Source organism: Somniosus microcephalus, chromosome 15 (assembly GCF_052327205.1).
Source record: "Somniosus microcephalus isolate GS21.2 chromosome 15, FLI_Smic_1.0, whole genome shotgun sequence".
Taxonomy (NCBI): domain Eukaryota; kingdom Metazoa; phylum Chordata; class Chondrichthyes; order Squaliformes; family Somniosidae; genus Somniosus; species Somniosus microcephalus.
The window spans coordinates 98,558,949-98,586,158 of record NC_141001.1 but is presented as its reverse complement, the minus strand read 5'-3'; the positions used below and the strand labels follow the sequence as shown (position 1 = coordinate 98,586,158).

Below are 27,210 nucleotides of genomic sequence, written 5' to 3'. Positions count from 1 at the left end.
AACTCCACACAGACAGTCGCCCGAGGCCGGATTCGAACCCGGGTCTCTGGCGCTGTAAGGCAACAGTGCTAACCACTATGCCACCGTGCTGCCCTTAATGCCATCTGTCACAAGATCATTTGTGTAAACTGATAAATTACCACAATCATTGTGTTTACATTTGAGCAAAGCAAAACCATTGTGCTTTTTCAAACTTGGGTTGTTCATGTCTTGTGGCAAGGAAGGTAATTTTGCTACTTTTTTTCTGAAGATCGTAGTTCAAAGCATTTCAGCATTACAGAGTAAAGGAAGTACAGGACATAATGTGAGGACACATAGAGTTACCTGGATGACATTGTGCCCCTCAAGGATGGGATTCTGTAATGCACTGACAGTGATCTGCAAGTTACCGACAATTGAAGTAAGACTGGCTGGCCTATCATAGAATAGGCCTCTTGTATTGTTCCATGGAAGCTCAATGTAAACTCGAGGAACAGCACCTCATCTTCCGATTAGGCACTTTGCAGCCTTCCGGACTCAATATCGAGTTCAACAACTTCCGATCATAACCTCGGCCCCTATTAATTTTGTACCTGTAATTTTTCCACTCCTTTCCCCCCCCCCCTTTCCTTTTGTTTCACTCTCCCACCTGGCAGCTATCTCTTGCCCTGCCAGTACACTTCACACCTAATCTCAGCCTATTACCATCTCGTCTGGCTTTGAATACCTTTTATTGTTTCTTCTACTTCTTTTGTCTCTTTCACTTTGTTTGTTCGATCACAGCCCTGCCTTCGATCTATTTTCTATTTTTTCCAGTTTTGAAGAAGGGTTTGACCCGAAACATCAACTCAAATTTCTCTCCACGGATGTTGCCTGACCTGCTGAGTTTTTCCAGCATTTTCTGTTGTTATTTCGGATTTCCAACATCTGCAGTATTTTGCTATCGTAATAGAATAGTACAGCACAGAAGGAGGTCATACAGCTCATCGCGTCTTCGCCAGCTTGTTCGAAGAGCAATCCCGTTAGTTCCACTCATTTCTGTGAAGAGGGTGTCACATTTGCCACCCTCCAGTCTTCTGACACAATTTTGCTTTCTACATAATTGTAAAAAATTATAATCGGAGCCTCCGTTATTTTTTTTCCCCCTCGCCTCTGTCAGGATCCTCGGATATAAATCAGCAAATGCCAGTCGACTTTAAATTGGAGTAGATTACTATTCTTCTAATGGCAGAGCTGTGTGATGACTGATTGCACAGATACCTGCAGAGGGGGGGAAAAATCTCAATGAGTTGTAATAATATAAGAGTTTAATTTAATTTCCTAAATTGATTGAAGCTTCAAATTATTTCATGACTGTCTGCTTCAAGTTTGAATTATTGGCTTTATTTCACTAGTATCCAGTGGTGGAATAGCACTGCAGATAAGAAGGCGGTGAGTTTAAATCATGATAATTAACATATTTATTGAGTTTAATTGTTACTCCAGGTGATGCAAGTGTTCTTAGTGATACCTGGGTTTTAAATTTCATGGGCGTTTGAAACCAGCTTGTAGCATGCTTTCCCATTTACTGGCCTCTTTGGAGAAGGGGCTGGTAAAATTGCAGTAAGTGTGGCAGCCCAGTAGACTACACAGATTCGCATTGCAGCAAGTTAATTTTTTGTAATTAAATCAGTGTTTTTCATGTCAAAACCAGTCCTGGATATTGTTCAAAACTGTTAAGATAAAGTGCAAAATAAATTAGTCTTGGCTAGTCATAAGCATGTTGTCTTGAGAATATTCTGAGCAATTTCATGGTCAAGTACCAAGTCATCTGGAAGCACCACTTAAGTATATCACCGATCCTTCATCGTCGCTGGGTCAAAATCCTGGAACTCCCTCCCTAACAGCATTGTGGGAGTACCTTCACCACACGGACTGCAACAGTTCAAGAAGGTGGCTCACTACCACCTTCTCGAGGGCAATTAGGGATGGGCAATAAATGCTGGACTTGCCAGCGACGTCCACACCCCATAAACGAATTTAAAAAAACTTCTGAACACTTGGCCACCATGCACCACTCCAACATTGTTGAGTCCTATATCGTGCTTGTAATAATTGGATATCATATGTAGGTATTTGATTTCTCTTACATTTTACATGGAATTTACAGCACAGAAATAGGCCATTTGGCCCATCTGGTCTTCCCATCCTACTTCATCTCACCCTTGCAGCAAATCCTTCTATTCATTTCTCCCTCAAGTACTCGCCTAGCCCCCTCCACCTCCCACCCCCTCCCTTAAATGCATCTATGCTGTTGGCCTCAACTACTCCATGTGGTAGCAACATACACATTCTAACCACTCTCTGGGTAGAGAGAGAGCAGCATACAAGTCTAAGAAATTAATAAAATGCCGTGTAACATTTTCAGCTTCAAAATGTAAGAAATATTATGGTATTAGGTGAGGTCAGACTAAGAGAGAATACAAGAAGGTCTAAGATTGGTTTACAGTGCATCTGTGTAAACACACGAAGCATAGTAAATAAGATTGGTGAGCTGTAGGCACAAATAGCCCACATGGGAATATGATGTCATGGCGATAACGGAGACTTGGCTCAAAACAGGGCAGGATTGGGTACTAAATATTCCTGGATGTAATGTGTTCAGGAAAGATAGGGAAGGAAAGAAATGAGGTGGGGTGGCAGTATTGGTTAAGGAGAATGTACAGTGCTGGAGAGAGAGGATGTCCTGGAGGGGTCAAGGACAGAATTTATTTGGTTAGAGTTAAGAAATAATAGAGGTGCCATTACACTACTATATGTATTCTATAGGCCACCAACTAGTGGGAAGGATATAGAGGAGCAAATTTGCAGGGAAATTACAGAGAGGTGCAAGAACTATAGAGTAGTGATAATGGGGGACTTCAACAATCCTAATATAGACTGGGATAGTAATAGTGTAAAGGGCAGAGAAGGGGAAGAATTTCTTTAATGTGATCAGGAGAACTTTCTTGATCAGTACGTTTCCGGCTCAATGAGGAAGGTTCTGGGGAATGATTTGGGTGGAAAAGCTTTTTTTCCCAGCGAGTGGTTAGTATCTGGAATGCACTGCCTGAAAGGGTGGTGGAGGCAGACTCAATCATGGCTTTCAAAAGGGAATTGGATAAGTACCTGAAGGAAAAAAAATTGCAGAGCTACGGGGAAAGAGCGGGGCAGTGGGACTAGCTGAAGTGCTCTTGCAGAGAGCCGGCACAGGCTTGACGGGCCGAATGGCCTCCTTCTGTGTTGTAACCATTCTATGATTCGATGAAAATGGCTGCATTAAATAGTATTAATATGTGCGTTAAACAAAATTTAGAGTTCGAATAATAATAATAATACATGTTCTGGCAAGCCTACAAGCATTAGTAGGTTCAAAAGTAAATATTTTGACTGCAGCACAGAGATATCTTTAATGAGTAGGGAGGAGATGAGGAAAGTTAATTCTCAGTGTCGAGCTGTAAAAATGTTAAAGGTGCTGAAACCCTCTAAACCTAACTCGTTTCAAATAATAAACACAGCAGCTGTATGGTCAAAACCTAAACCAGAATTTGCCAGGATTAGGATATCCCTGAAATGGATCAAGTCACGGGATCTTCTAAACAAGGCATTTGAGTTCCTGACATCAAAACAATAAGAAAAGAATAAGCTGCCCAGATATGAGCAGTTTGTGCTTGCTTGACAATCTGTGATGCCGGAAAGCCACAAAGGGGTTAAGGCAGAAGATGTGCGGACGCATCCCCAGCATCTGTTTCGATAATAGGACCGTGTGCTGAATGTTGAGCAGGTGAATGCCTCCCTAATTGGCCTAACGTTATAGTTTTCAGGATGCATTGAAACATTGCAGTTCTAACTCATTTGCAATTGATACTGCTTCCATTAGATGCACGCCTTACTTTAGATGTGGAATGGCGAAGAGGTTACCATGCAGATTTTGTGTCCTTCCAATTAAGTGTTCTCGGTGGATTGCATTAAAAGATTAGATAGAAAAAGGAGTTGACAGCAATGATCTAGGGACAAAGATAACCTCTGAATGACCTTATCCCAGAACTCAAGTCAGTCATACTGTTGAGACTGTATGTTACCGTCTGGATAGGATACTTAAAATATCAGCTACTGTTGGGGGGGAAAAAGAAAGGTAACATCTTGTATAACCCACGCCAGACAACCATTTATTAATCGCTTTACATTCCAAGCATGGGAAGGGAAAATCACCTCTTGGAAAAGCTTATCATTACAGTATCAAGTCTTAGCCATTTCTGGCATTTGTTCAATATACACATTCTACAGAATATACATTTTGCCCCATGTATACTCAAATAAATTTGGATGCTGTTGTTGGGACCAAGCCAAAAAGAGCAAAGCAATACACAATATTCCGATACTAACCTGTCGCAAAATAATGTTCTGTTCTTCACCTAACAGATTTTAATGGCCCATTGTGTTTTTCTGAAGTGTTGAGATGAAAAATCTGTCTAACTAGCAAGTTGGAATTTATTAACAGCACCCGTCACATTATCAGACGATTAGTGTGTATGGAGAGGGTTAATCTGTTTGCTGTCATACAAAGGTATGAAACAAATTTTCACCTTTGGGAAATCCTTCCTAGTATTTTGCATAATTTCAAGCCACAGCTATTATTAAAATAAAACCCTGTGCCTGCTTTTTGTGATAACTCTCTCTTCTGCAATCATATGGTGTTAATGATGAGTTTCTAGGATCTTACTGGTTGAAGGGTTTAGTATTGATAGATTACTTCTTCTACCTAACAAGAAATAAGTTTGTTATAATTGGAACAGAAGGGGCTGATTATTAGGGTGGGTAGAAGTGCCGGGATCAGGCAGGGTGAGTAGTGGCCGTTGGCGATCAGGGAGGGTAGAGTCCGGGATCAGGAGGGTTGTGACGGTGATCTGGAGCGGTGGCAGGCATCGGCCCGGGCGGCTCCACAGTCAGGTCAGTATATTTTAAATACTTACCTTGCTGGTTGCGGCCTGCAGTGGTCTCTTTAAGGACTGCCTGGTGGGCCGCATGTAGACCTGGTTTTCCTGAATGTAGCTGGTGCTGGCTGCCTTAGGGTAACCCAGTACAGGAAACTTTGTGCTATCCGGCACTGACGGGACCGAGCTGTTGCCGTCCCATCAAAACTGCCGGACAAACTAGCGCTAATGTTGAAACATACGGAGATTTTGAGCTCCGTATCTGGCAACAAACCCTGTTGCTTGGCAACAGCTTCTAAACAGTCAGCCGTACCTTGCAAGCATCTCTGTAGCTTAGCAACAGCTTCAGCGAGACCTTGCAGAGCCTGACTGGTGAAAAAAAAGCAACGAAAAGAAAAAAAACCTAACGAAACGGCTCCTGATTTTTGCCGGTGACTCGAGCATTCCAGACAGTTAACCTCCAGATAAACCAAAGTTTCCTGTATTGCAGAGGGCGCTTCAAACAGGCATTAAGCCCCTTACTTGAATATGATTCAGGCATGGACCCTGGATACTTTTTTTTATGCCTACACCAATATGGTGGGCGGCATACTTCTGGCTCATAATGAGCACGCTGCATTGGAGGCTTAGGTGCCTGTTTAGTACCTGAAAAACAGGACCATCCAATTTCGAGGCCATTATTTTATGACAGAAAGTATGAATAAAGCACATTTATATTTCTTAACAGCACAATCGAAGGTACACTATTTAATAAGATTATGCATTGCCATTGTTCCAAAAACCTGTTGTACAACACAATCTATATTGATGCAAAATGATCTTGGCTTCATATTAATGTAAGCTATGTAGTTTAATTGCAAAGTTCCAACTTACTGAAGTGTTGCGAGACAACCTGCAGAAGGTAATCTTACGTCACTTGAGCTGCACATGAGCGACAGTATAACTGCAGTCCTGCATTTAGTTTCATGCTGGCTGGTTGCAGTAATAGGAGACCCATTGTACCCAAAGAGCAATTGAGAGGAAGTAACAACAGGAAACGCTGGAAATACTCAGCAGGCCAGACAGCATCGGTGGAGAGAGAAACAGAGTTAACGTTTCAGGTCTGGGACCCTTCGTCAGAAAGATCATCGACCTGAAACGTTGACTCTGTTTTTCTCTCCACTGATGTTGCCTGGCCTGCTGAGTTTTTCCAGCATTTCCTGTTGTTATTTCGGATTTCCAGCATCCGCAGCATTTTGCTATTGTATTAGTAATTGAGAGGAAGTGTTTTTCTTTCAACATAAAGATTGTTTCACTAACAGTTGAAGTAAAAGATCTTATATAATAAAGGTGGTAGATATGAGCATCTCTAATTCTAAAACTGAAAAGACTCATCAGCTCTGCTGTTCTCTAGGAATTCAAACCCAGGGACTAAGCTTCTGTAAATTGGGAATCCATGGTGCGATTTATTTGTACAGCACACCTTCCGATTGATTTTTTTCCGTTTTTGACTCCTGTTAATGTGACCTGCAGAGCTGTCGATCACAACCCCTTGAGCAGAATGCTTTCTCTCCTCCAGAGCATGACGAATGTGGAAGTGGAAAGCACAGCTGTGACAAGATGGCAATTTGCACAAACACCGTCCGAGGCCACCGCTGTACCTGCAAACCTGGCTATGTGGGCAATGGGACCATCTGTCGAGGTAGGAACTGCAGCTGGTTTGCAACAATGCGCAATTTTTACTGCACGCTGACTTAACAACGTTGACATGTACATCCAAGCCCAGGAGAACACAGTACTGGATGGCGTCACAGTATCCAAACCTAAGTAATCATCTTTTACAAGTGTACACTAACTTTAAGACAATTTTCTGTTCAGCTGACTTGTTTTTTCTTTTCGTTCTATCTTGGCGCAAGCTGACAGTTTCGCAACTGCTGTAACTTTAAGAATCCTGGAAGCTGTCAAGTTCTGAAAGTTTCGGCATCAGTTCTATTCCCAAAGAGCCATTTTTGACCCATACGAAAATGACGGGCAAGAAAAGACCAGTTGGCCCATCAAGTCAGCCCCACACTCACGATGCCTGGAGCATTGTGACAAAACACTCTTTCCCCTTGCCCCCCTGCCCACTCCACCCACTTCAGCCATGTAATCTCCTGGGAAAGACAAAAAAAGGAAAATAAAACAGAGTCAGTAAGGGGAAAAAAAACTATGGAACATTCCTCTCCGACCCCCTCAGGCAATCGAAACCAGTCCAGGAGATCACATTGACAATGTGTACATTAACTGTTAATCCACTTATCTTCTTTATGGTGTGATCTCTACCCCAGCCAAGAACCTATCTAGCTCCCTCTTGAAGGCATACAGAGAGTTCAGTACATACCACACAAACTGGCAACACCTTCCAGAGGCTCACTACTCCCTGGGAAAAGAAGGAGCGCTTAACGTCGAGCCCATTCCTACATTTGTGTTGCTCCAGCTTTCCTGAAGAGCTTCCAGTGATCTCAGTAACTTCTTGTGATGCTTCAGTTGTATAAAAACAACAGCTTGCATTTATATAGCACCTCTAACGTAGCAAAACGTCCCAAGGCGCTTAGCAAGAGCGTTAGCAATAAAAAAATATTGTATCCGAGCCACAGAAGCAGCTGTCAGGACAGACGACCAAAAGCTTGGTCAAAGAGGTAGGTTTTAAGGATTTAAGTATAGAGCCTTGCTCAGACCCCATCTGGGGTACTGTGTTCAGTTTTGGGCACCGCACCTCAGGAAGGATATATTGGCCTTGAAAGGGGTTGCAGCGCAGATTCAGCAGAATAATACTGAGGCCTAAAGGGCTAAATTATGAGGACAGGCGGCATAAACTTAGTTTGTATCCGCTTGAGTTTAGAATGTTGAGGGGTGAGCTAATCAAGGTTTTTGAAATGATAAAGGCATTTGATAAGGTAGACAGAGTGAAATGATTTCCTCTGGTGAGGGAATTCAGAACAAGGGGGCATAATCTTGAATTTAGAGCTGGGCCATTTAGCAGAGAAATCAGGAAGCAGTTTTTCACACAAGTCTGGGGGAAAAAAAACTCTCCTCCAAAAGGCTATGGATGCTGGGTCAATTGAACTTTTCAAGACTGAGATCGATAGATTTTCATTAGGTAAGGGTATCAAAGGATGAGGATAAAAAGGTGGGTAAATGGAGTTGAGGTCCATTTCTGCCATGATCTAATAGAATGGTGGGAAAGGCTCGAGGGGCTGAATTGCCTGCTCTTGTTCCCATGTTCCAGTGCTGTGACGTAATCCCTTCCGTTTATAGCCTGATGCTTTTTCCTTATGTATATATGTAAAGAGATGAATAAGGTGAGCATTGTTTTCTGATTTGATTCTATTTAGGAATAACACAGTAAAAATGCTCATAAGGCAGCTCTAAACAGAAATAGCACGATGGAAGTAGAAGCTTTTACCTCCTACGCATTCTGTGCTGCTTGTTGAAAAGCAATTTCTTCACAATTGTCACAAGTCAATCTTTTAAGTGTTTCTCGCTGCTTTTACTTTCAATTGATTATTGAGGAAAGGCATGGTTGCTGAACTTTCAAGGGTGCCTTAAATATATTAGCTTGCATCCATACCACTGATGAATTAAATCAGAACAACCCTTCCCAAAGGAGCATATACTAATAAAAAAATTCAAGGCACAATTAGGAATGGAGGCCGGAAAAAATAAATCAAAAGTGGAACAAAACGCAATGCTTCCTTATCAGACTGTTCTGTATTAAGGACATATTCTGTGTGATGGTGGTGATGAAAACAACATTGAGAGTGTGGAAAACCTGAATTTGTTACTTGTAAGAAGTGTTGCAAGTCTCCAATGTAGATGGAACAGAGTGAGAAAGAGACGCTATCATTCGGACACTTCTTTTCTCATGTTCATGGGTGATCAGATAGGTGTCAGTGGGACTGTTCATCAACCGTCTGTAGATAGCTACACGCAAGGTATTTATTTGGATCTGCTGTTGGTGTTGTAAGCAGTATTTGCATAATGCAGGGGTTGCAGTAGGCAGAAGCCTGGAATGATCATGTTCTGTGCAGCTGTTGGAGTTCAAGAGAGCACCACGCGTATTGGTGAAGTACACGAATGGATTGAACTAGTTCACAGACACAGGCCTAGAATTTCCTCGAAATCGCTGTTACCCCATCAAAAATAAATTGCGCTCACTGGTACCCTGCTCATTTGCATTCACATTGGTGTAAAATGGATGGAGCAGCTGAACTACCTGGAAACCCCTGTGCTGCCCTTTAAAAGATGGTTCAGCCTGTATTCTTCAGCAGCAGACTGGGGAGAAACAGGTAAAAGAGGGAGCATCTCAATGGAAGCACAGACTGCAGATCTGATTGGAGTCATCAGCCATGGGAGCAGGGGATGTGCTTTATTGGCCAGAAGCCATTGCTGGATATGATTCTCTTCCCTGAAGAGGTCAGGAAGACCCGAACGATGAAAGGTTGAAGGCATCATGGCAACTCCCTGCATCTTGGGTGTTGACCTGGAGGAAACTTCTTCCTAACTCGCACCAAGTCCCGTTCACCCATCACCCCTGTGCTCGCTGACCTACATTGGCTTCCGGTTCGGCAACGCCTCGATTTTAAAATTCTCATCCTTGTTTTCAAAATCCCTCCATGGCCTCGCCCCTCCCTATCTCTGTAACCTGCTTCTGCCCCTACAACCCTCCAAAATCTCTGTGCTCCTCCAATTCTGACCTCTTGCGCAACCCTGATTTTGATCATCGCCCCGTTGTCAACCGCGTCTTCAGCTGCCAAGACCCTAAGCTCTGGAATTCCCTCCCTAAACCTCCGCTTCTCTACCTCTCTCTCCTGCTATAAGACACTCAGTGACAAATTATGTTTGATAACCCCCCCCTATGAAGCACCTTGGGATGTTTTACTAGGCTAAATGCCCTATATAAATACAAGTTGTTGTTGTCGTCATGCAGCTTCTGGACACTGAGGGGATGAAATCCCTTCCTGTTGAGGTAGCTGAGTGGTAGTCAGTAGGAACCTCAGTACAATGTGGGTGCCATCAGGACCTTGAGGAAGCCAGGTACCACGTAACTCTGAAACCAAAGCAAAGAGAGGGTTTAAATGAATTTGGCAGGGGGGTGGGCACCAGGATGAAGCAATAGAGAGGAGAAACAAGGTGCATAGAGGACAGCGAGACGCAAATAGCACTACAGTTTAAAAAAAAAATCCAGAAAGAGGTGGGATTAGGTGCGAAGCAGTCTAAGATGGGTTTGGAGTGCATGTTCGTAAATGCACGGCACGTGGTAAATAAGGTTGGTGAGCTCCAGGCACAAGTCACAACATGGGACTCTGATATAGTGGCAATAACAGAGACCTTAGAGGGGAGGATTAGGAATTTAATATTCCTGGCTACAAGGTATTCAGGAAAGAAAGGGAAGGGGAAAAAACGGAGGGGGTGGCAGTATTGATCAAGGAAACTTTTATAGCACTGGAGCGGGATGATGTAGTTGAGGGCTCAAACACCGAATCTGTTTGGTTAGCATTAAGGAACAATAGAGGAGCTATTACACCACTAGGTGTATACTATAGGCCACCAAATAGTGGGAAGGAGATAGAGGAGCAAATTTGCAGGCAAATTACACAAAGCTGGAAGAACTACAGAGTAGTGATAATGGGGGACTTCAATTATCCTAATATAGACTGGGATAGTAACATTGTAAAGGACAAAGAGGGGGAAGAATTTCTGAAATGTGTACAAGAGAACTTTCTTGATCAGTGTGTTTCCAGCTCAACGAGGAAGGACGTAGTGCTGGATCTAGTTCTGGGGAATGAAGTAGGGCAAGTGGAGCATATTTCAGTGGGAGAGCATTTTGGGGAACAGTGATCATAATATCATCAATAGTGATGGAAAAAGACATGGTACTATCAAGTGTAAAAATACTTAAATGGAGGAGAGCTAACTTTAGTGAATTGAAAAGGGATCTTGCCCAGGTGGATTGGAATCAAAAATTGGTAGCTAAAACAATAATTGAACAATGGGAGGCCTTCAAATAGGAAATAGATCGGGTATAGGCTAGACACATCCCCACAAGGGAGAAAGGAAGAGCATCCAAAGCTAGAGCTCTGAGGTTAAAATGTGACAGAAAAGGAGGCTTATGACAATTGTAAGGTTCATAATATAGTAGAGAACTAAGCTGAATATAGAAATTACAGAGAAGATCTTAAAGTGAGAATAAGAGGGACAAAGAGACAGTATAGAAACATAGAAACATAGAAGATAGGAGCAGGAGTAGGCCATTCGGCCCCTCGAGCCTGCTCCGCCATTCAATGCGATCATGGCTGATCATCCAAATTCAGTACCCTAAATGAGAACAGATTAGCGGGTAACACAAAATGGAATCCAAAAGCCTTTTATAAACTCAGAAATGGTAAAAGGATAGTCAAAGGAAGGGTTGGGCCGATTAGGGACTGAGAACATCTTGTGGAGGCAGGGGGCATGGCTGAGGTATGTAAATGAGTACTTGACATCTGTCTTCACTAGAGAAGAGGATGCTGCCAATGTAGCAGTAAAGGAGGAGGCAATAGCGATATTGGATAGGATAAAAATAGATAAATACTTAAAAGGTTGGCAATCCTCAAAGTAGAAAAGTCACCCGGTCCGGATGGGATGCAACCTAGGTTACTCAGGGAAGCAAGGGTGGAAATTGGAGAGGCTCTGGCCACAATCTTCCAATCCTCCTTAAGTATGGTGGTGGTGTCAGAGGACTGGAGGATTGCAAATGTTATACCCCGTTCAAAAAAAGGGAGAGGGGTAAATCCAACAATTACAAGCCAGTCAGCCTAATGTCGGAGGTGGGGAAACGCTTAGAGATAATAATCTGGGAGAAAATCAATTAGCCCTTGGAAAAGCATGGGCTAATAAATGAAAGTCACTACGGATTTGTTAAAGGCAAATCGTGTTTGAATAACTTAATTGAGATCTTTGATGAAGTAATGGAAAGGGTTGATGAAGGTAGTGCGGTGGATGTTGTGTATATGGATTTTCAAAAGGCGTTTAATGAAGAACCACATAATAGACTTGTTAGCAAAATTAAAACCCATGGGATTAAATGGACAGTGGCATCTTGGATACAAAATTGGCTAAGGGACAGAAAGCAGAGAGCAGTGGTGAACGGTTGTTTTTCAGACTGGGGGGAGGTATACAGTGGTGTTTCCCAGGGGTCGGTATTAGAACCACTGCTCTTTTTGATATATATTAATGACCTGGACTTGGGTATACTGGGCATAATTTCAGTGTTTACAGATCATATGAAACTTGGAAATGTAGTAAACTATGAGGCGGATAGTAACAGACTTCAGGAGGACAGACAGACAGACTGCTGAAATGGGCAGATACATGGTAGATGAAATTTAACGCAAAAAAATCCAAAGAAGTGACAAAAGATGTGAAGTGGTGCACTTCAGGAAAAATGAGGTGAGACGATAGGAATTAAATAGTACAATTTTAAAGGGGGTGCAGGAACAGAGAGACCTGGGGCTGTATGTACAGAAATCTTTGAAGGTGGCAGAATAAGTTGAGAATGTTGTTAAAAAAGCATATGAGAGCTTTGACTTTATTAATAGAGGAATAGAGTACAAAAGCAAGGAATTCATGCTGCCTGGCTGATATTGCAGAGATCTAGAAAAGAGAAGGCTGAGGGGTTGAGACCTAATAAAAGTCTTTAAATTTACAAAGGGTCGTTGTAGAGAAGATGTTTCCATTTGTGGGGGAGTCCAAAACTAGGGGCAATTAGTATAAGATAGTCACTAATAAATCCAATAAAGAATTCAAGAGAAGCATAAACACCAGCACAGACCAGTTGGGCCGAATGGCCTGTTTCTGTGCTGTAAATTCTGTATAATTCTATGTAAGATCTCCTGTGGCTGCCTGGATTGAACCTTTGCCGTAGAAGCTGAGGGTGTTGGTCACCTTTACAGCCTGAGGGAGCAGTGCGGGAAGATGAGCGTAGCTGCAGGTCACAGATATGTCCATTCGCCTATTTGATAAAGTTCACTCTTCTGATGCAGAGCTCTTCAAGAGAGGTCCTGAGATGCCGAGTACCTGGTGGGCTGCATCCTCTTTGAATGGGACCTGACTCTCCCTAGCTTCATCCTTTGCTGCTCCTCCTCCGCCGTGCTAATGGCAGAGAGTGGTTTGCTGACCTACTCCTGAGATGTCCTGACTGGTGGCAGGGGGGGGGGGGGCGGCGGGGCGGGGACCAAAAATCTTGCATTGGGCTGACTCTCTGCAAGAATCGAGTGCAGGCACATGGACGGAAAAAAAAGGCAAAAACAAAAAAGGATGCTGCCAATGTAGCAGTGAAGGAGAAATCACTCAATAAAGTTTCCAGACTGTTCAAGCGCACAAGCTCCTCACTTCCACCTTGAGCAGGTGGTCCTGGCAGCGGCTGAGCCTCATTTATCGCAGTCTAAGTTACCCAGAGTGCAGTAGCCGTGCAAACCCAGGAAACTTGGGAGCTGCCAGGCTCGCCCTCTTACCTATGCCAATGTGGTCAGTGGCGACTCAGCTGGCGGATTGCAGGAAGGCTCAGAAAGTGCAAAGAAACTCGCGGGGACGTCGTGGGCTGTGTTTTGAGGGTGCAGAAATGGGATTTTCTCACTGCAGTGTAAGCGGTTTTTGATCCTAGCCCAATTGCTAGACGGACGGTTCGAATCGCCCCCGCCTTACGAAAGTTCTATACCCGGGAATTATTATTCAGAGTGTAAATGAAATAAGTCACGGACAGGAATGCTTTGGTGAAAAATCAAACTTATATTTATTTGGTCTAACATACACTGGCTAAAACATGCACTACTAAACAAAATCACTGTCTCTGTGGAGAATAAAATCCAGGTTACAATCAACATATGTACAGTACAAAACTGGGGACTATAACAAGCAGTAATTCCCTTGTTGCTATGGTGGACTATAATTCCACCCCTACCAACGAATTACCCAGTCGCATAAACCCCTTCGCCTGGCTGAACCAAATGAAGCTTCCACCCTCGGAATAGCCCAAAAACTTCACTTCTGAGAAAACTCTGAGCCCTTACAGCTCACGGGTTACCAGCTTGGGACACTCGAGACTATACTTACCCCCACACACGGTCGGTTTCGATCGCTCCGCTCGTCGGCTTCTCTGGTACTTCTTGTTAGTTCGGTCTTATTGGAGCAGGGAGCGAGAGAGAGAAAGAATGGTGGGAATGGGTCTATCCTTATAGGAGTCTTGCTACCCATATCTTTCCCACCAATCTTTAAAATCCTTTTGTTTCTAAGCACTCCAGTGCTTAATCAGTGATGGGCCATCATCGGACCCATGAGTATTCCGTGATTGGATTAATGGCCCTAAGTCTGGGACATGGTCTTTGTGTTGGGGAAAAAAACTGGCTCCTTTTCGGCTGGCTGAGGCCAGTGGGTTCATTGTTCTGCTTCTCTTCTGAGATGGAGGTGAGAAGTGCTTTTGCATATTAGAGTGGCTTTCTAATAAGTTCAAGTTTAATGGCCCCCTTCCTTTTTCCAGGACTGTCGGGCGAACCCATACATTCTGGATGACTGACAGTTCTTTTGTCACAGCCAACTGCCATGCGTTCTCTGGAGTTTTAACAAACCAGTCCCCCACGCATTTGCACAGGGCGATCCCACCACAGGGAAAACACCCTCAGCCCATAAAGTCCACAAAAATATTCTCGACTGAGTCCATTCTTCAAACAGAGACTTTGCGATCTCTTCACCAGTACCATAGATCTACTTGTGCTCAGGTAGATCGATGTAAATTCCACGTTGGCAAGTGAAAATTTTGTGATTAGGTGGCGAATAGGAGATGACAAAAATGATAATAGCCTAAGATAAAGAGGCATGCTGAGAATTAGAGAAATAAAATACATATATGAGGCCCAGAGAATGCGTGAATAGTTAAAGCAGGATAGCTAAGTGGAGAGGGAAGCGTGAAAAACTGATAAGCTCTCAGTGCCTCAGGAGTCTTGTGGTAGAAAAAGGCAGGCCGACACCAGGGGTGCAGATTACCCTGCCGGCCGTGTGCCAGTGGGGGATCCCCAACCCAAGCCGCTCCCTGTCCGGAAACACCCATCCTACGTTACCAGCAGAAGTTGCACTAAGTTGCAGACAGATGAATTTGCTTCTGTCCGAATAATTGGGAACAGATCCTGTGATAGTTGAAGAGATTTGAGTGCCTGCAAACTACTGTCTCCGAGGGGAAATACTCATCACTAAATCAATGACTGTCACAAAGTTACAATAGCAAAAATACTGCGGATGCTGGAAATCTGAATTAACAACAGAAAATGCTGGAAACACTCAGCAGGCCAGGCAGCATCTGTGGAGAGAGAAACAGAGTTAACGTTTCAGGTCGATGACCTTTCGTCAGAACTGGAAAAAGTTAGAGATGTAACAGGTTTTAAGCAGGTGCAGAGGCAGGGAAAGGGGGGAGGGGAAGAAAGAACAAAAGGACCGGTCTGTGATAGGGTGGAAGGCAGGAGTGGTTAACTGTTGCCATGGCGATGGCAGAATCATCAACAGCTGCCGCCTGAAAAAATAGGGGCGGGGGTTATAGTCTGAAATTGTTGAACTCAATGTTGAGTCCAGAAGGCTGTAAAGTGCCTAATCGAAAGATGAGGTGCTGTTCTTGAGCTTACGTTGAGCTTCATTGGAACAGTGTAAGAGGCCGAGGGCAGAGAGGTCAGAGTGGGAGCGGAGAATTAACGTGATAAGCGACCGGAAGCTCGGCGTCACCCTCAGGGACTGAACGGAGGTGTTCCGCAAAGCAGTCACCCAATCTGCATTTGCTCTCCCCAATGTAGAGGAGTCCACACCATGAGCAGTGAATACAGTATACTAAATTGCAAGAAGTACAAGTAAATCACTGTTTCACCTGGAAGGAGTGTTTGGGGCCCGGGACAGTAGGAAAGGAAGAGATAAAAGGGCAGGTGTTGCATCTCCTGTGCTTGCACAGGAAGGTGCCGTGGGGAGGGGAGGGGCTGTTGGGGGTGGTTGAGGTGTGGACCAGGGTGTTGCGGAGGGAGCGGTGGAAGAAGATGATCTGTTGAATGTGGAGGCTAGTGGGGTGAATGGTGAGGACAAGGGGAACCCTATCTTGGTTCTGGGAGGGAGTGGAAAGGCTGAGAGCAGAAGTGTGGGAAATGGAACGGTCAAGGGCCGTGTCAACCACGGTAGAGGGGAATCCTCGGTTGAGGAAAAAGGAAGACATGTGGGAAGCACTGGTATGGAAGATGGCATCGCCAGAACAGATGCAGCAGAGACGGAGAAACTGGGAGAATGGAATAGAGTCCTTACAGGAAGCGGGGTGGAAGGAAGTGTAGTCCAGGTAGCTGTGGGAATCAGTGGGCTTATCGTGGATGTTTGTTGATAGCCTATCCCCAGAAATGGAGACAGAGAAATCGAGGAAGGGAATGGAAGAGTCGGAGATGGACCATGTGAAGGTGAGGGAAGGATGGAAATTGGAAGCAAAGTGAATGAAATTTTCTAGTTCAGGGCAAGAGCAGGAAACGGCACCAATACAGTCATCAATGTACCGGAAAAAGAGGTGAGGGAGGGGACCTGAGTAGGACTGAAACAAAGAATGTTCCACATATCCCACGAAAAGGCAGGCATAGCTAGGGCCCATGCGGGTTTCCATAGCAACACTTTTGATTTGGAGGAAATGAGTGGAGTTAAAGGAGAAGTTGTTCAATGTGAGAACAAGTCCAGCCAGGCAAAGGAGGATGGTGGTGGATGGGGAATGGTTGGGCCTCTGTTCAAGGAAGAAGCAGAGTGCCCTCAGGCCATCCTGGTGGGGGATGGAGGTGTAGAGGGATTGGACGTCCATAGTGAAAAGGAGACAGTTTGGGCCAGGAAACTGGAAGCTGTTAAAGTGGCGGAGGGTGTCGGAAGAGTCGCGAATGTAAGTGGGAAGGGACTGGACAAGGGGCGAAAAAATAGAGTCGAGATAGGAAGAAATCAGTTCCATGGGACAAGAACAGGCTGAAACGATGGGTCTACCAGGGCAGCCCTGTTTGTGGATCTAGGGAAGGAGGTAGAAGTGGGGTGTGCAGAGTTGGGGGATTATGAGGTTGACAGCCATGGAGGGAAGATCTCCAGAGGAGATGAGGTCAGTGACTGTCACAAAGTTCCCTGTTTCTCCCTTATTAACATTAACAAAATTTGGAACTGAATGGAGTTTCCAGCTCCTAGTGTCAATAGCAACCACATTTCCCTGAAAAATAAAGGCTCCAGTAATTCTCTACAGAAACTCCAGTTTGCAATTGTTATTTTGTGGATTTAATATTTTCTCATAAAATCGCTGGAGGGCATTACACAAGAAATAATAATAACAGGCATAGTTAGGTGCAGAGTTTTGCCATAATCAAAGTAATTGCAAAAATTCTGCCAACAAAGCAGGAAAATAATGCTTGAATCAGCTAAATAAATATTCTTGCGGAGGCTAATAAATGTTCACCACTATACTAATGTATAGAAGGTAGAACATGGGAACAGGCCATTCGGCCCAACCGGTGTGTGTCAGTGTTTACCCTCCATGTGAGTAAATAGATCTAATCACATTTACCCACCCTGTTCCCAAGTCCATTCAACCGTTTTACCTTCATCCAACTATCCAATCTGAATGTTGACATCGTTTCTGCCTCGACCACTAATCCTGGAATTGAATTCTACAACTCTGTGAAGAAGTTTTTTTTGCCCTCGGTTCTACATCTCTTACATTTAATCATGTATCTATGGCCCCTTGTTCTTGACCCCTCAACTGCTGGAAACAGTTTGCTTCTATCTCCCTGTCACATTCTTTCATAATTTTAAACACTTCTACTATGTCACCCTGTAATCTTCATTGTTTTAACGAAAAGGACACACAAGTATGTCAAGTGTTTCTTTGTGTATTTCGATTACCTCATACCAGACAGCACCCTACTGTGTCTGCAATGAACCCTCTCTAAAGCCTCAATATCCTTCCTGTAGTCGGGAGCCCAATACTGCATGCATTACTCGAACTGAGATTTCATTCTATGGTTTCATCATTACCTCTTGACTTTTACATTCTATACACCTGAGCTAAAACTAGAATTATATTCCTTTTCTTCACAGCCTTATAACCCTGAGGTGTTGCCTTTAATGTTCTGTGAACTTGTACTCTCAGATCCCTCTGCTCAAACACACAGCTGAGAGTGTTTGCTTGGCAATGCTAACTGCTATAATATCTAACTAAATTCATTTGTGTGAAACTTTCACAGTTCACATGTCAATACAGATGAAACATCAAGTTCAATTGTAATGACATGACTTTATATACAGCAGTATTATATCTTTTGTAAATCAGTATATGCAGTGTTATACTTCTAAAATAATATATGCTATCTCAGTGAAATCAGTTCTTCCTGCAATGGCATAAGGTTGGAAATTACACCACCTTCCTGTCATACAGTGCAAAGGCTGCCCAGAAAAACTAACAGACAAGCAGGCACAGAAGATGAGCACACTGGTAATAAAGTAAACACAACTAAACTAAGCAGAGTACAGCTGGCAATGAATCTTTGCATCTGTGGTTTATGACACCATCCAAACCCTTTAAATGTATTTCCGCCAACATTTATTTCTCTTTCTCTTTTAAATATAATCACTGACATATTCTGGTGCTCTATGTGTTATAGCATTTCAGGTGTTGAGTGCAACACCTTAAAGCATTCAGACTTCCAGCCTTTCTGAAATGATTGCCATAGTAACAGTGATTGATCCATCGCATCATGTAATTAGCTTTAAAACTTCACAAGTCTTGTATATAAATATATATAACTGTCACCAGGTTAGCTTATTAAATAAAGTTGTTGCATAAATTCAATTTCTTGGACAAATACAAACATTGCTTGAAGCCTGTAAATAATTCAAATTGGTAAATTGAGTTCTAATGAGGTAAAAACATTTTCTTCACTTGTGATATTTTACAGAGTGCTTTGCTAAATTTGTTAACATTATGTCATTCCAGGCTGTGGCTTTGAAGCGGGTAAAACCCATATACCAAATTATTATTATTATTTTCTCCCCCCCCCCCCCCCAGTTGTTTTTACAGTAATAGTAGGAACAGCAGCAGTAGTAACGCTAGTGCTAACAGGTGTAGTAGGAGTAATAGCATTATCAGCTCCAATGGAGTCTCGATTATCTGTATTTGTGATTGTCCAGGAACCTGAGACTGGTCATATCTTTGGGCTGCCACCTCAGATTTGGCCTTATGTGGTCGTCAAAGAAAGTTCGATGCCCACTTTGGGTAAGGCTGGGTTGGGTTTTCAGGTGTCTCAGGTTGGGGCATATCTTTTGATGGGCTGCCTTAAAAAAAATGTCAAGAAGAAAGCATGCTGCATAGAATCCTTCAGGTTAACTTGGTTGGGGGCTCAGGTTGGGTTTGGTTATGTCTTTTGCTCGACGTATTTTAACTGCTGGGCTGCCGCCACTTGAGGTCAAGTCAGAGATTTGGGTCAGACCTTTGATCAGCTGCACTTCAAGCATCCATTGGGTGGGTAATTGAGGTTGCATCTGAATTTGAAATATCTTTGTGCAACATTGATTCCCAACTATTTCTCTGTAGAATTATAGGATAAGTCAGTTGTTATTGATCAGAAACCAGCATCTTCACTGCCTTTTGGGATTTTTTTTACTCAATATTGTGGTCCTTATCCAAATCAGCTCCATGCAGTAGGTGTATAATTGATGGGATTTGTTGCTGGGTCACTTGACCCTAGGTATTTTTAAATATTAGTCGTGTTATTTCTCTCAATTACTAGGGTTCCTGATTTCCAGTGCTTTGCTTGAGTGAAACAGGTGCCCATCACTAAAGTAAGCAAAACAAAAAGACCAGCAGGGTAATTTTGACTTTAGATGATCGTGTAAAACGGGCGGTATCGGTTTGGCCACCTGCTGAGCACCTCTTCAATAGAAACAAAACCCAAAAGGCAGCAGACAAGAGCAAGAAGGACATTAGACCAATCAAAGGGTGATTGTGAAGATCAAAAGTCCACAGAGACAACCAGGAGACGTCCTAAAAGAAATGCAAAGGAGCTTTGGGAAAGATTTTGTTCCTCAAATTCTTAACTTTTTTAATTTTTTAGCTGCACCTTGTCAGAAATCCCATTAGAGCAAGCAATACGACTAATGGCACAGGGAGAAGATCAGATATGGTAGCAGGTGTCATAGCTGAAATTTAAATATGTTTCTTCAAAAATTGGGGGAAAAGCAGATGCTAAAATGGTGAGAGACTGGAACATGGTTAGTGATTCATAAAGGATGACAGATAACTGGACTGGCTCGCAAACCATAAATCAAACCAGTAGTTGCGATGACAGCATACACCGTGGGATAAAAGACTGAGGGGTTTGTCAATATCAACAGAATCCCAAAATTAAACAACAACAACAACAACTTGTATTTAGATAGCATCTTTAACGCAGTAAAACGTCCCAAGGTGCTGTACAGGAGTATTTTAAGACATCAAATTTGACACCGAGCCACATAAGGATAAATTAGGGCAGGTGACCAAAAGCTTGAAAGAGGAAAGAGAGGCAGAGAGGCACAGGTAGACTATCCTTTATCCGAAAACCTTGGGACCAGCTGAGTTTCGGTTTTCGGAATTTTTCGGATTTCAGAAGGTATTGGGAAATTTGTTGGGGGTCGGGGTCGTCGGGGGGTCGGGGGTGGGGGTCGGCGGAGGGTCGGGGTCGGCGGGGGGTCGGGGGTGGGGGTCGGCGAGGGGGTCGGTGGGGGGTTGGCGGGGGGGGTCGGGGGGGAGAAAAGAATATCGGACGGGCCGCGGTTCGGGTCGGGTCAGGGGGGAGAAAAGAATATCGGACGGGTCGGGGGTCGGGTGGGGGGCGGAGAAAAGAATATCGGATGGGTCGGGTTGGGTGGGGGGGGGGGAGAAAAGAATGTCGGACGGGCCGCTGCAGCTATCGGACGGGCCGCTGTATTGCCGGGTTCACTCTCCCGGTACCTCCTTCACACTGCCCGGCTCGGCCTGCAATCTCCTACCCAGGAGGGAACTCTGTGACCCTCTGCCCTGCTCAGCGTAAGTCGTGCGCCACTCTGGTCATGTCGTGCGCACGACTTACGCTGAACGAAAAAACTTTCGGTTTTTAGAGGTTTTCGGTTTTCGGAAGTTCGGATAAAGGATAGTCTACCTGTATAGGCAGGGAATTCCAGAGCTCAGGGCCCAGGCAACAGAAGGCACGACCACCAAAGGTTGAGCGATTATAATCAGGGATGCTCAAGAGAGCAGAATTAGAGGAGCACAGATACCTCGGGGGGGTTGTGGGGCTGAAGGAGATTACAGAGATAGGAAGGGGAGAGGCCATGGATGGATTTGAAAACAAGGATGAGAATTTTGAAATCGAGGCGCTGCTTAACCCGGGAGCCAATGTAGGTCAGCGAGCACAAGGGTGATGGGCGAACGGGACTTGGTGCGGGTTAGGACACGGGCAGCCGAGTTTTGGATGACCTCATGTTTACATAGGGTGGAATGTGGGAGGCCAGCCAGGAGTGTTTTGGAATAGTCAAGCCTAGAGGTAACAAAGGCATGGATGAGGGTTTCAGCAGCAGATGAGCTGAGGCAAGGGCGGAGACGGGCGATGTTACGTAGGTGGAGATAGGCGGTCTTTGTTATGCTGCGGATACATGGTTGGAAGCTCATTTCAGGGTCAAATATGACACCCAAGGTTGCGAACAGTGTGGTTCCGCCTCAGACAGATGTCAGGGAGAGGGATGGAATCAGTGGCTAGGGAACGGAGTTTGTGGCGGGGACCGAAAACATAGAAACATAGAAAATAGGAGCCGGAGTAGGCCATTCGGCCCCTCGAGCCTGCTCCGCCATTCAATGCGATCATGGCTGATCATCCAAATTCAGTACCCTGTCCCTGCTTTCTCCCCATACCCCTTGATCCCTTTAGCCTTAAGAAATATATCCAACTCCTTCTTGAATATATTTAATGAATTGGCCTCAACTGCCTTCTGTGGTAGAGAATTCCACAGGTTCACCACTCCCTGGGTGAAGAAATTCCTCCTCATTTCTGTCCTAAATGGCTTACCCCTTATCCTTAGACTGTGACCCCTGGTTCTTGACTCCCTGACCATCGGGAACATCCTTCCTGCATCTAGTCTGTCCAGTCCTGTCAGAATTTTATAAGTTTCAATGAGATCCCCTCTCATTCTTCTAAACTCCAGCGAGTATAAGCCGAATCGACCCAATCTCTCCTCATACGTCATTCTTGCCATCCCAGGTATCAGCCTGGTGAATCTTCGCTGAACTTCTTCCATGGCAAGAACATCCTTCCTCAGATAAGGTGACCAAAACTGAACACAATACTTAAGGTGTGGTCTCACCAAGGCCCTGTACAACTGCAGCAAGACATCCTTGTTCCTGTACTCAAACCCTCTCATTACGAAGGCCAACATACCATTTGCCTTCTTAAACAATGGCTTCGGTCTTCCCAATATTTAATTGGAGAAAATTTTTGCTCATCCAGAACTGGATGTCGGACAAGCCTAAATGAAATAAATATTTAATCTCGCATCCAGTCATGTGTTCTTTCCAATATATAATTGCATCCACCATGGCATTGCTCGTGGGCTGAGGATGAGACTGGGCAAATAACATTGGATGCCGAAAATTAGGAGAGAGCAGGAATGCAAGGTTTAGATACGCCAGAGCAGGGAGCAAGCAGCAGTCAAGGTCTGTCAAAGAGTAGAAGGCCAGTGGTAGCGAGGGCCAAGGCTTAGTGGTAGGAGTCATAGGAAGCAAGCAACAGATTACCTACCAGCAGTTATTACATAGAGAATTACATAAGTGTGTATAGCACAGCAATGGGCCTTTCAGTCCAACTGGTCTATGCTGGCATTAATGCTCTATATGAGTCTCCTCCCACCCTACTTATCTGCACATTCTTCTATTCCCTTCTCCCTCATGTGCTTATCTAGCTTCCCGTTAAATGCATCTATACTATTTGCCTCAACTATTCCTCGTGATAGCAAGTTCCACATTTTTACCACTTTTTGGGTAAAGAAGTTTCTCCTGAATTCCCTATTGGGTTTATTGGTGACTATCTTATATTTATGGCCCCTAGCTTTGGTCTCCCCCACAAGTGGAAATAACTCTACGTCTACCCTATCAAACGCTTCCCAAATCTTAAAGACCTCTATCAGGTCACTCCTCAGCCTTCTCTTTTCTAGAGCTTATTGTTATGGAGTTATTATTGGAGGAATGTTAGAAGTTGCCTCTTTTTTAGTATTTTTGCTGGGCTTGCTGTGGAGATTGAAGTGGGGAGCTGTTACGATGGCTGCATGACAAAGAAAGCTCCCCGACAAGCGCTTTCTAAAAATTCGAATAGGTCAGATTTGCCCTATAGAGAGAAAAAATGTTGCTTTATCCCTATCTAGAATTTAGCTTTCATTTCTGACTTTTGCTACTGGCATGTATGACAAGTCTGGTTAAGATAGCATGAAGTGGTTTAAGGTGTATTAAGGATGATCACAGCGTAGGGTCAGAAGGTGTATGGCGTCATCTCTTGATGCTATATTATTGAATCATTGGGGCAGTGAATTTCGGGAACCAAACTATACATTGGACGTAACAACAGAAAATGCTGGAAAAACTCAGCAGGTCAGGCAACATCCGTGGACAAAAATTTGAGTTGACGTTTCGGGTCGAACCCTTCTTCAAAGAAGGGTTCGACCCGAAACGTCAACTCAAATTTCTGTCCACGGATGTTGCCTGACCTGCTGAGTTTTTCCAGCATTTTCTGTTGTTATTTCGGATTTCCAACATCCGCAGTATTTTGCTATTATACATTGGACGTGTTTTCTGAGTGCGAGTAGAAATTCCCTCATGGAGTTTGAAGTTTTAAATGAAATCCTGTCCTTGGTTCATGGTTGCTACTGTTTAGAGACCAGTTCTGACCTGTGACATTTACACATCACCGCAGCCATTGTGCCAACTCGAGTCTTTCTGTGAGAAAAATGCCCTCGTCTATAACATGAGAAGGTCACGCCCCTAACTGGTGAAGGATGGGGGGAGGGGGAGGGGGCTTCAATATTAACACCTGTTTTATTTGTTACATATTCACTTCATAAAGCACAATTTTATCGAGTATGATATAACTTTATTGTCTGCAGTGCAGTTGGAATGGGGCTTGTTTCTTCATGCTAATTAAATTAGTATTCACAGACACATGGACGGGCAGATGGCTCCCAGCATGGCCATTTGTAAAAATTAACTCATATTCTGATAAAAAGGAAGTCAGTTATCAAGTATGGTGAGAATCCAATCAAAAATATGATGTTTTTAAGGAGACAGTTTAGCATTGATTAACATATACACAGATGATCATACCATTCCCATTTGAATACAATTAAGGATTTCATTCAGTCCCTGAACAACTTGAATTAGAAACACAGCTAGGAATTCCAATTCCAAATCTAAAATTCAGCATGGCAGAAAAAGCACGCAGTGTCATTTTGGGCAGGAGGAGGGTCAATCTAAACCCACCTAAGCATGATTGTTCTGTGGATAGTTTTACAGATAGGTAGAAGGAAAGCTTTGAAAAGATCGCCTCTTCTAATTCAGCACTGAAATAAAACCAACACGGTGCACCCACAATATTTGTTTTGTAAAGCTGCTGATTTATTAATCTTTTTTTTTTGCAGTCATCAACAGTGAGAATTCATTTGACATTTGTTACATGACTAATGTTAAGATGCACTGCCTGTGTGTGTGAAACCACTGGGATTTTATTTTCACCTGATTATGTTAGATGGGGAAAATAGCCAGTTTGGAACTCATTTCTAAATGGAGTTGAATATTTGTTTCAGATTAAGGTGACATCAGTACACGCAAAAAAAGTGTCAAAATATCTGCCTTCCAAAGGCACACTGGGGCTGGTTTTGTGCCCATTGGGGTTGATTTATTTAGCGCAGACATGCATCAGTGCGAGTGTCTGGATTAACAGAGTCGGTTTCACTTAACATGCCATCATGTGGCGAAGATTTGCATTGGTACTGAGGGCCAGTGCACCTGGCATGCTCAAAACTTATTAAGGCCAGGGAAATGATATAAGTGACGTCAAATAGACTGAAGTGCACTTCAGATGCTCCAGACCCTTCTAAAGGTGGCACTGACTGGTAGATCTACTCAGCCAGTTTAGGTCCTCTTTTCTCAAAAGTAAGCCTGCTTGGTAGATATGAGAATAAAGTTGCTACAAAGGCATACAGTTTATCAGTTTATGTAGTTGTTTTAAATTTAGCTTTTACCACTCATCCCCCATCTGAGAGTATTTGGGAAAGGCGCTCTAATTGTCCAGAATTTCAGTAGAACCCATGGGTATTCCACACCACTCTATATGTCAGCTCTGATGGAGGATCAGAGTAGGCCTGCAAGGCACGTGTGTTGACACCTTAGGCACTGAAGATGTACCCGTCTTTACCACCTAGTTATACAGCCCAAGGCTATTGCCCCTGGACGTGTCCGAGGAGATCTGTGTATGGAGATGACATGAGTGAGCCTATGACAGAAATAAGTGGTCACCTGAAGCCACAGCTTCAACCCACTTGGGGGACAGTTGCTGCCAAGGTGAATTTTTTTGCTGCTGGTTTTTTTCCAGCTACTCCTGCTCCTAATTCTTATCTTCTTATTTTGGACTCTAGGGGAATCAAGGGATATGGGGATCGGGTGGGAAAGTGGAGGTGAGGCTGAAGATCAGCCATGCTCCTGTTCCTAAGTTTTATGTTCTTATGTAACAGGAAGCGTTTGTCAAATCTCCTCTACCAGCAGTTCACATCCAGATGATCAGAATGCATTGTTTGCTCAGATTGTAATATTTTTCCCAAGTGAAAATAGTCAGCAATGTGAGAGAGCACACCACTTTTGACCGTTTAACCTGTTTTTCTTTATTAATAGTTGTTCTCCCCCATGCATCTATTGATCCTCTGAATCTGGCTTTGTGTACAATCCAATCCCTCCTCCCTTTGCCTCACCATTGGTTGCACAATCTTCAGCTGCCTTGGCCCTGCTCTGTGGAACGGCCACCCTAAACCCTCCTCTCTACTTCCCTCTTCTCCTTTAAAAGTCGTCTCCTAATTCCTAACCTCTCCCTCCAAGGCTTGCTGTCTGTTTCCATTTGTGAAGGGCCTTGGGTTTCTTTTTTACCTTAAAAGCACTTTCTCAATGCAAGTTGTTTTTGCTGTCGTTGATGTCTGACAGGTTTCCCAAAATGCAGGACATCATTGAAGGCACGCACGTGGCTATATGGGGCTGTAAACCCAATGCCACCCGCTTCATGACCATAATGGGTATTTTGTTCCCTAATAGTTTGTCCGTGTCAGCTGTGGCTCAGTGAGTCCGAAGGTTGTGGGTTCCAGTCTGCCTCTCCAGTTCAGTATTAAGGGAGTGCTGCACTGTCCGAGGTGCCATCTTTTGGGTGAGACGTAAAAACGGAGGTGCCATCTGCCCAATCAGGTGGACGTAAAAGATGCCATGGCACTATTTCGAAGAAGAGCAGGGGAGTTTTCCCTGGTGTCTGGGCCAATATTTATCCCTCAATTAACATCACTAAAACAGATTATCTGGTCATTATCACATTGCAGTTTGTGGGAGCTTGCTGTGCGCAAATTGGCTGCTGCATTTCCGACATTACAACAGTGACTCCACTTCAAAACAAAAAGTTACTTCATTGGCTGTAAAGTGTCTTGGGATGTCCTGAGGTTGTGAAAGGCGCTATATAAATGCCATCATTCTTGTAGTGCAGCTGGCCTATGACCATAGGTACAGAGTCATGCACATTAATGCTAACTGCTCTAACCATGAGCTTCTAGGTGGAAGCCGGTGGTGAATTGGATCGCTGCTGGATGTCAAAGTTCACCTGTAGGAATGGATATGGTCCAGCACCACCTCCAATTTATGGGGTCAGTGGTGCTATCAATATTTCAAGGGCCAAGAAGAGCAGCTGAATGACTGCTTAGGGACTGAGGCTATCCACTGGAGCCATGACTCATGACGCCTTTGAGACAACCACAGGCAAGAGTTGAAGAGCGATGCAGTGAGATGCATGTAGCTACCATGTTTTCGGTGGAGCAGGCATTGGGTTCAGCTGCCTCTACCAATCAAAGAGAGTCTTGCAATACAGCCCAGCCGAACTCTCAAAGTTTACTGTAGTCTGCCTTTCTCAACTTGCACCCTGCAAATACAGCAGGAGGGGTTTTGTCAGTG

General features: G+C 44.0%; 1 protein-coding gene across 1 annotated transcript in view; it reads left to right on the top strand.

The window, feature by feature from the left end:
* LOC147107099 (protein kinase C-binding protein NELL1-like) overlaps positions 1 to 27,210 on the top strand; it is a 974,256-nt gene that overhangs the window by 609,832 nt on the left and 337,214 nt on the right. Inside the window, exon 13 of the mRNA XM_086008154.1 lies at positions 6,490 to 6,612. Within this exon, the coding sequence (XP_085864280.1) occupies positions 6,490 to 6,612 (123 nt within the window). The remainder of the gene's footprint in view (positions 1 to 6,489; positions 6,613 to 27,210) is intronic.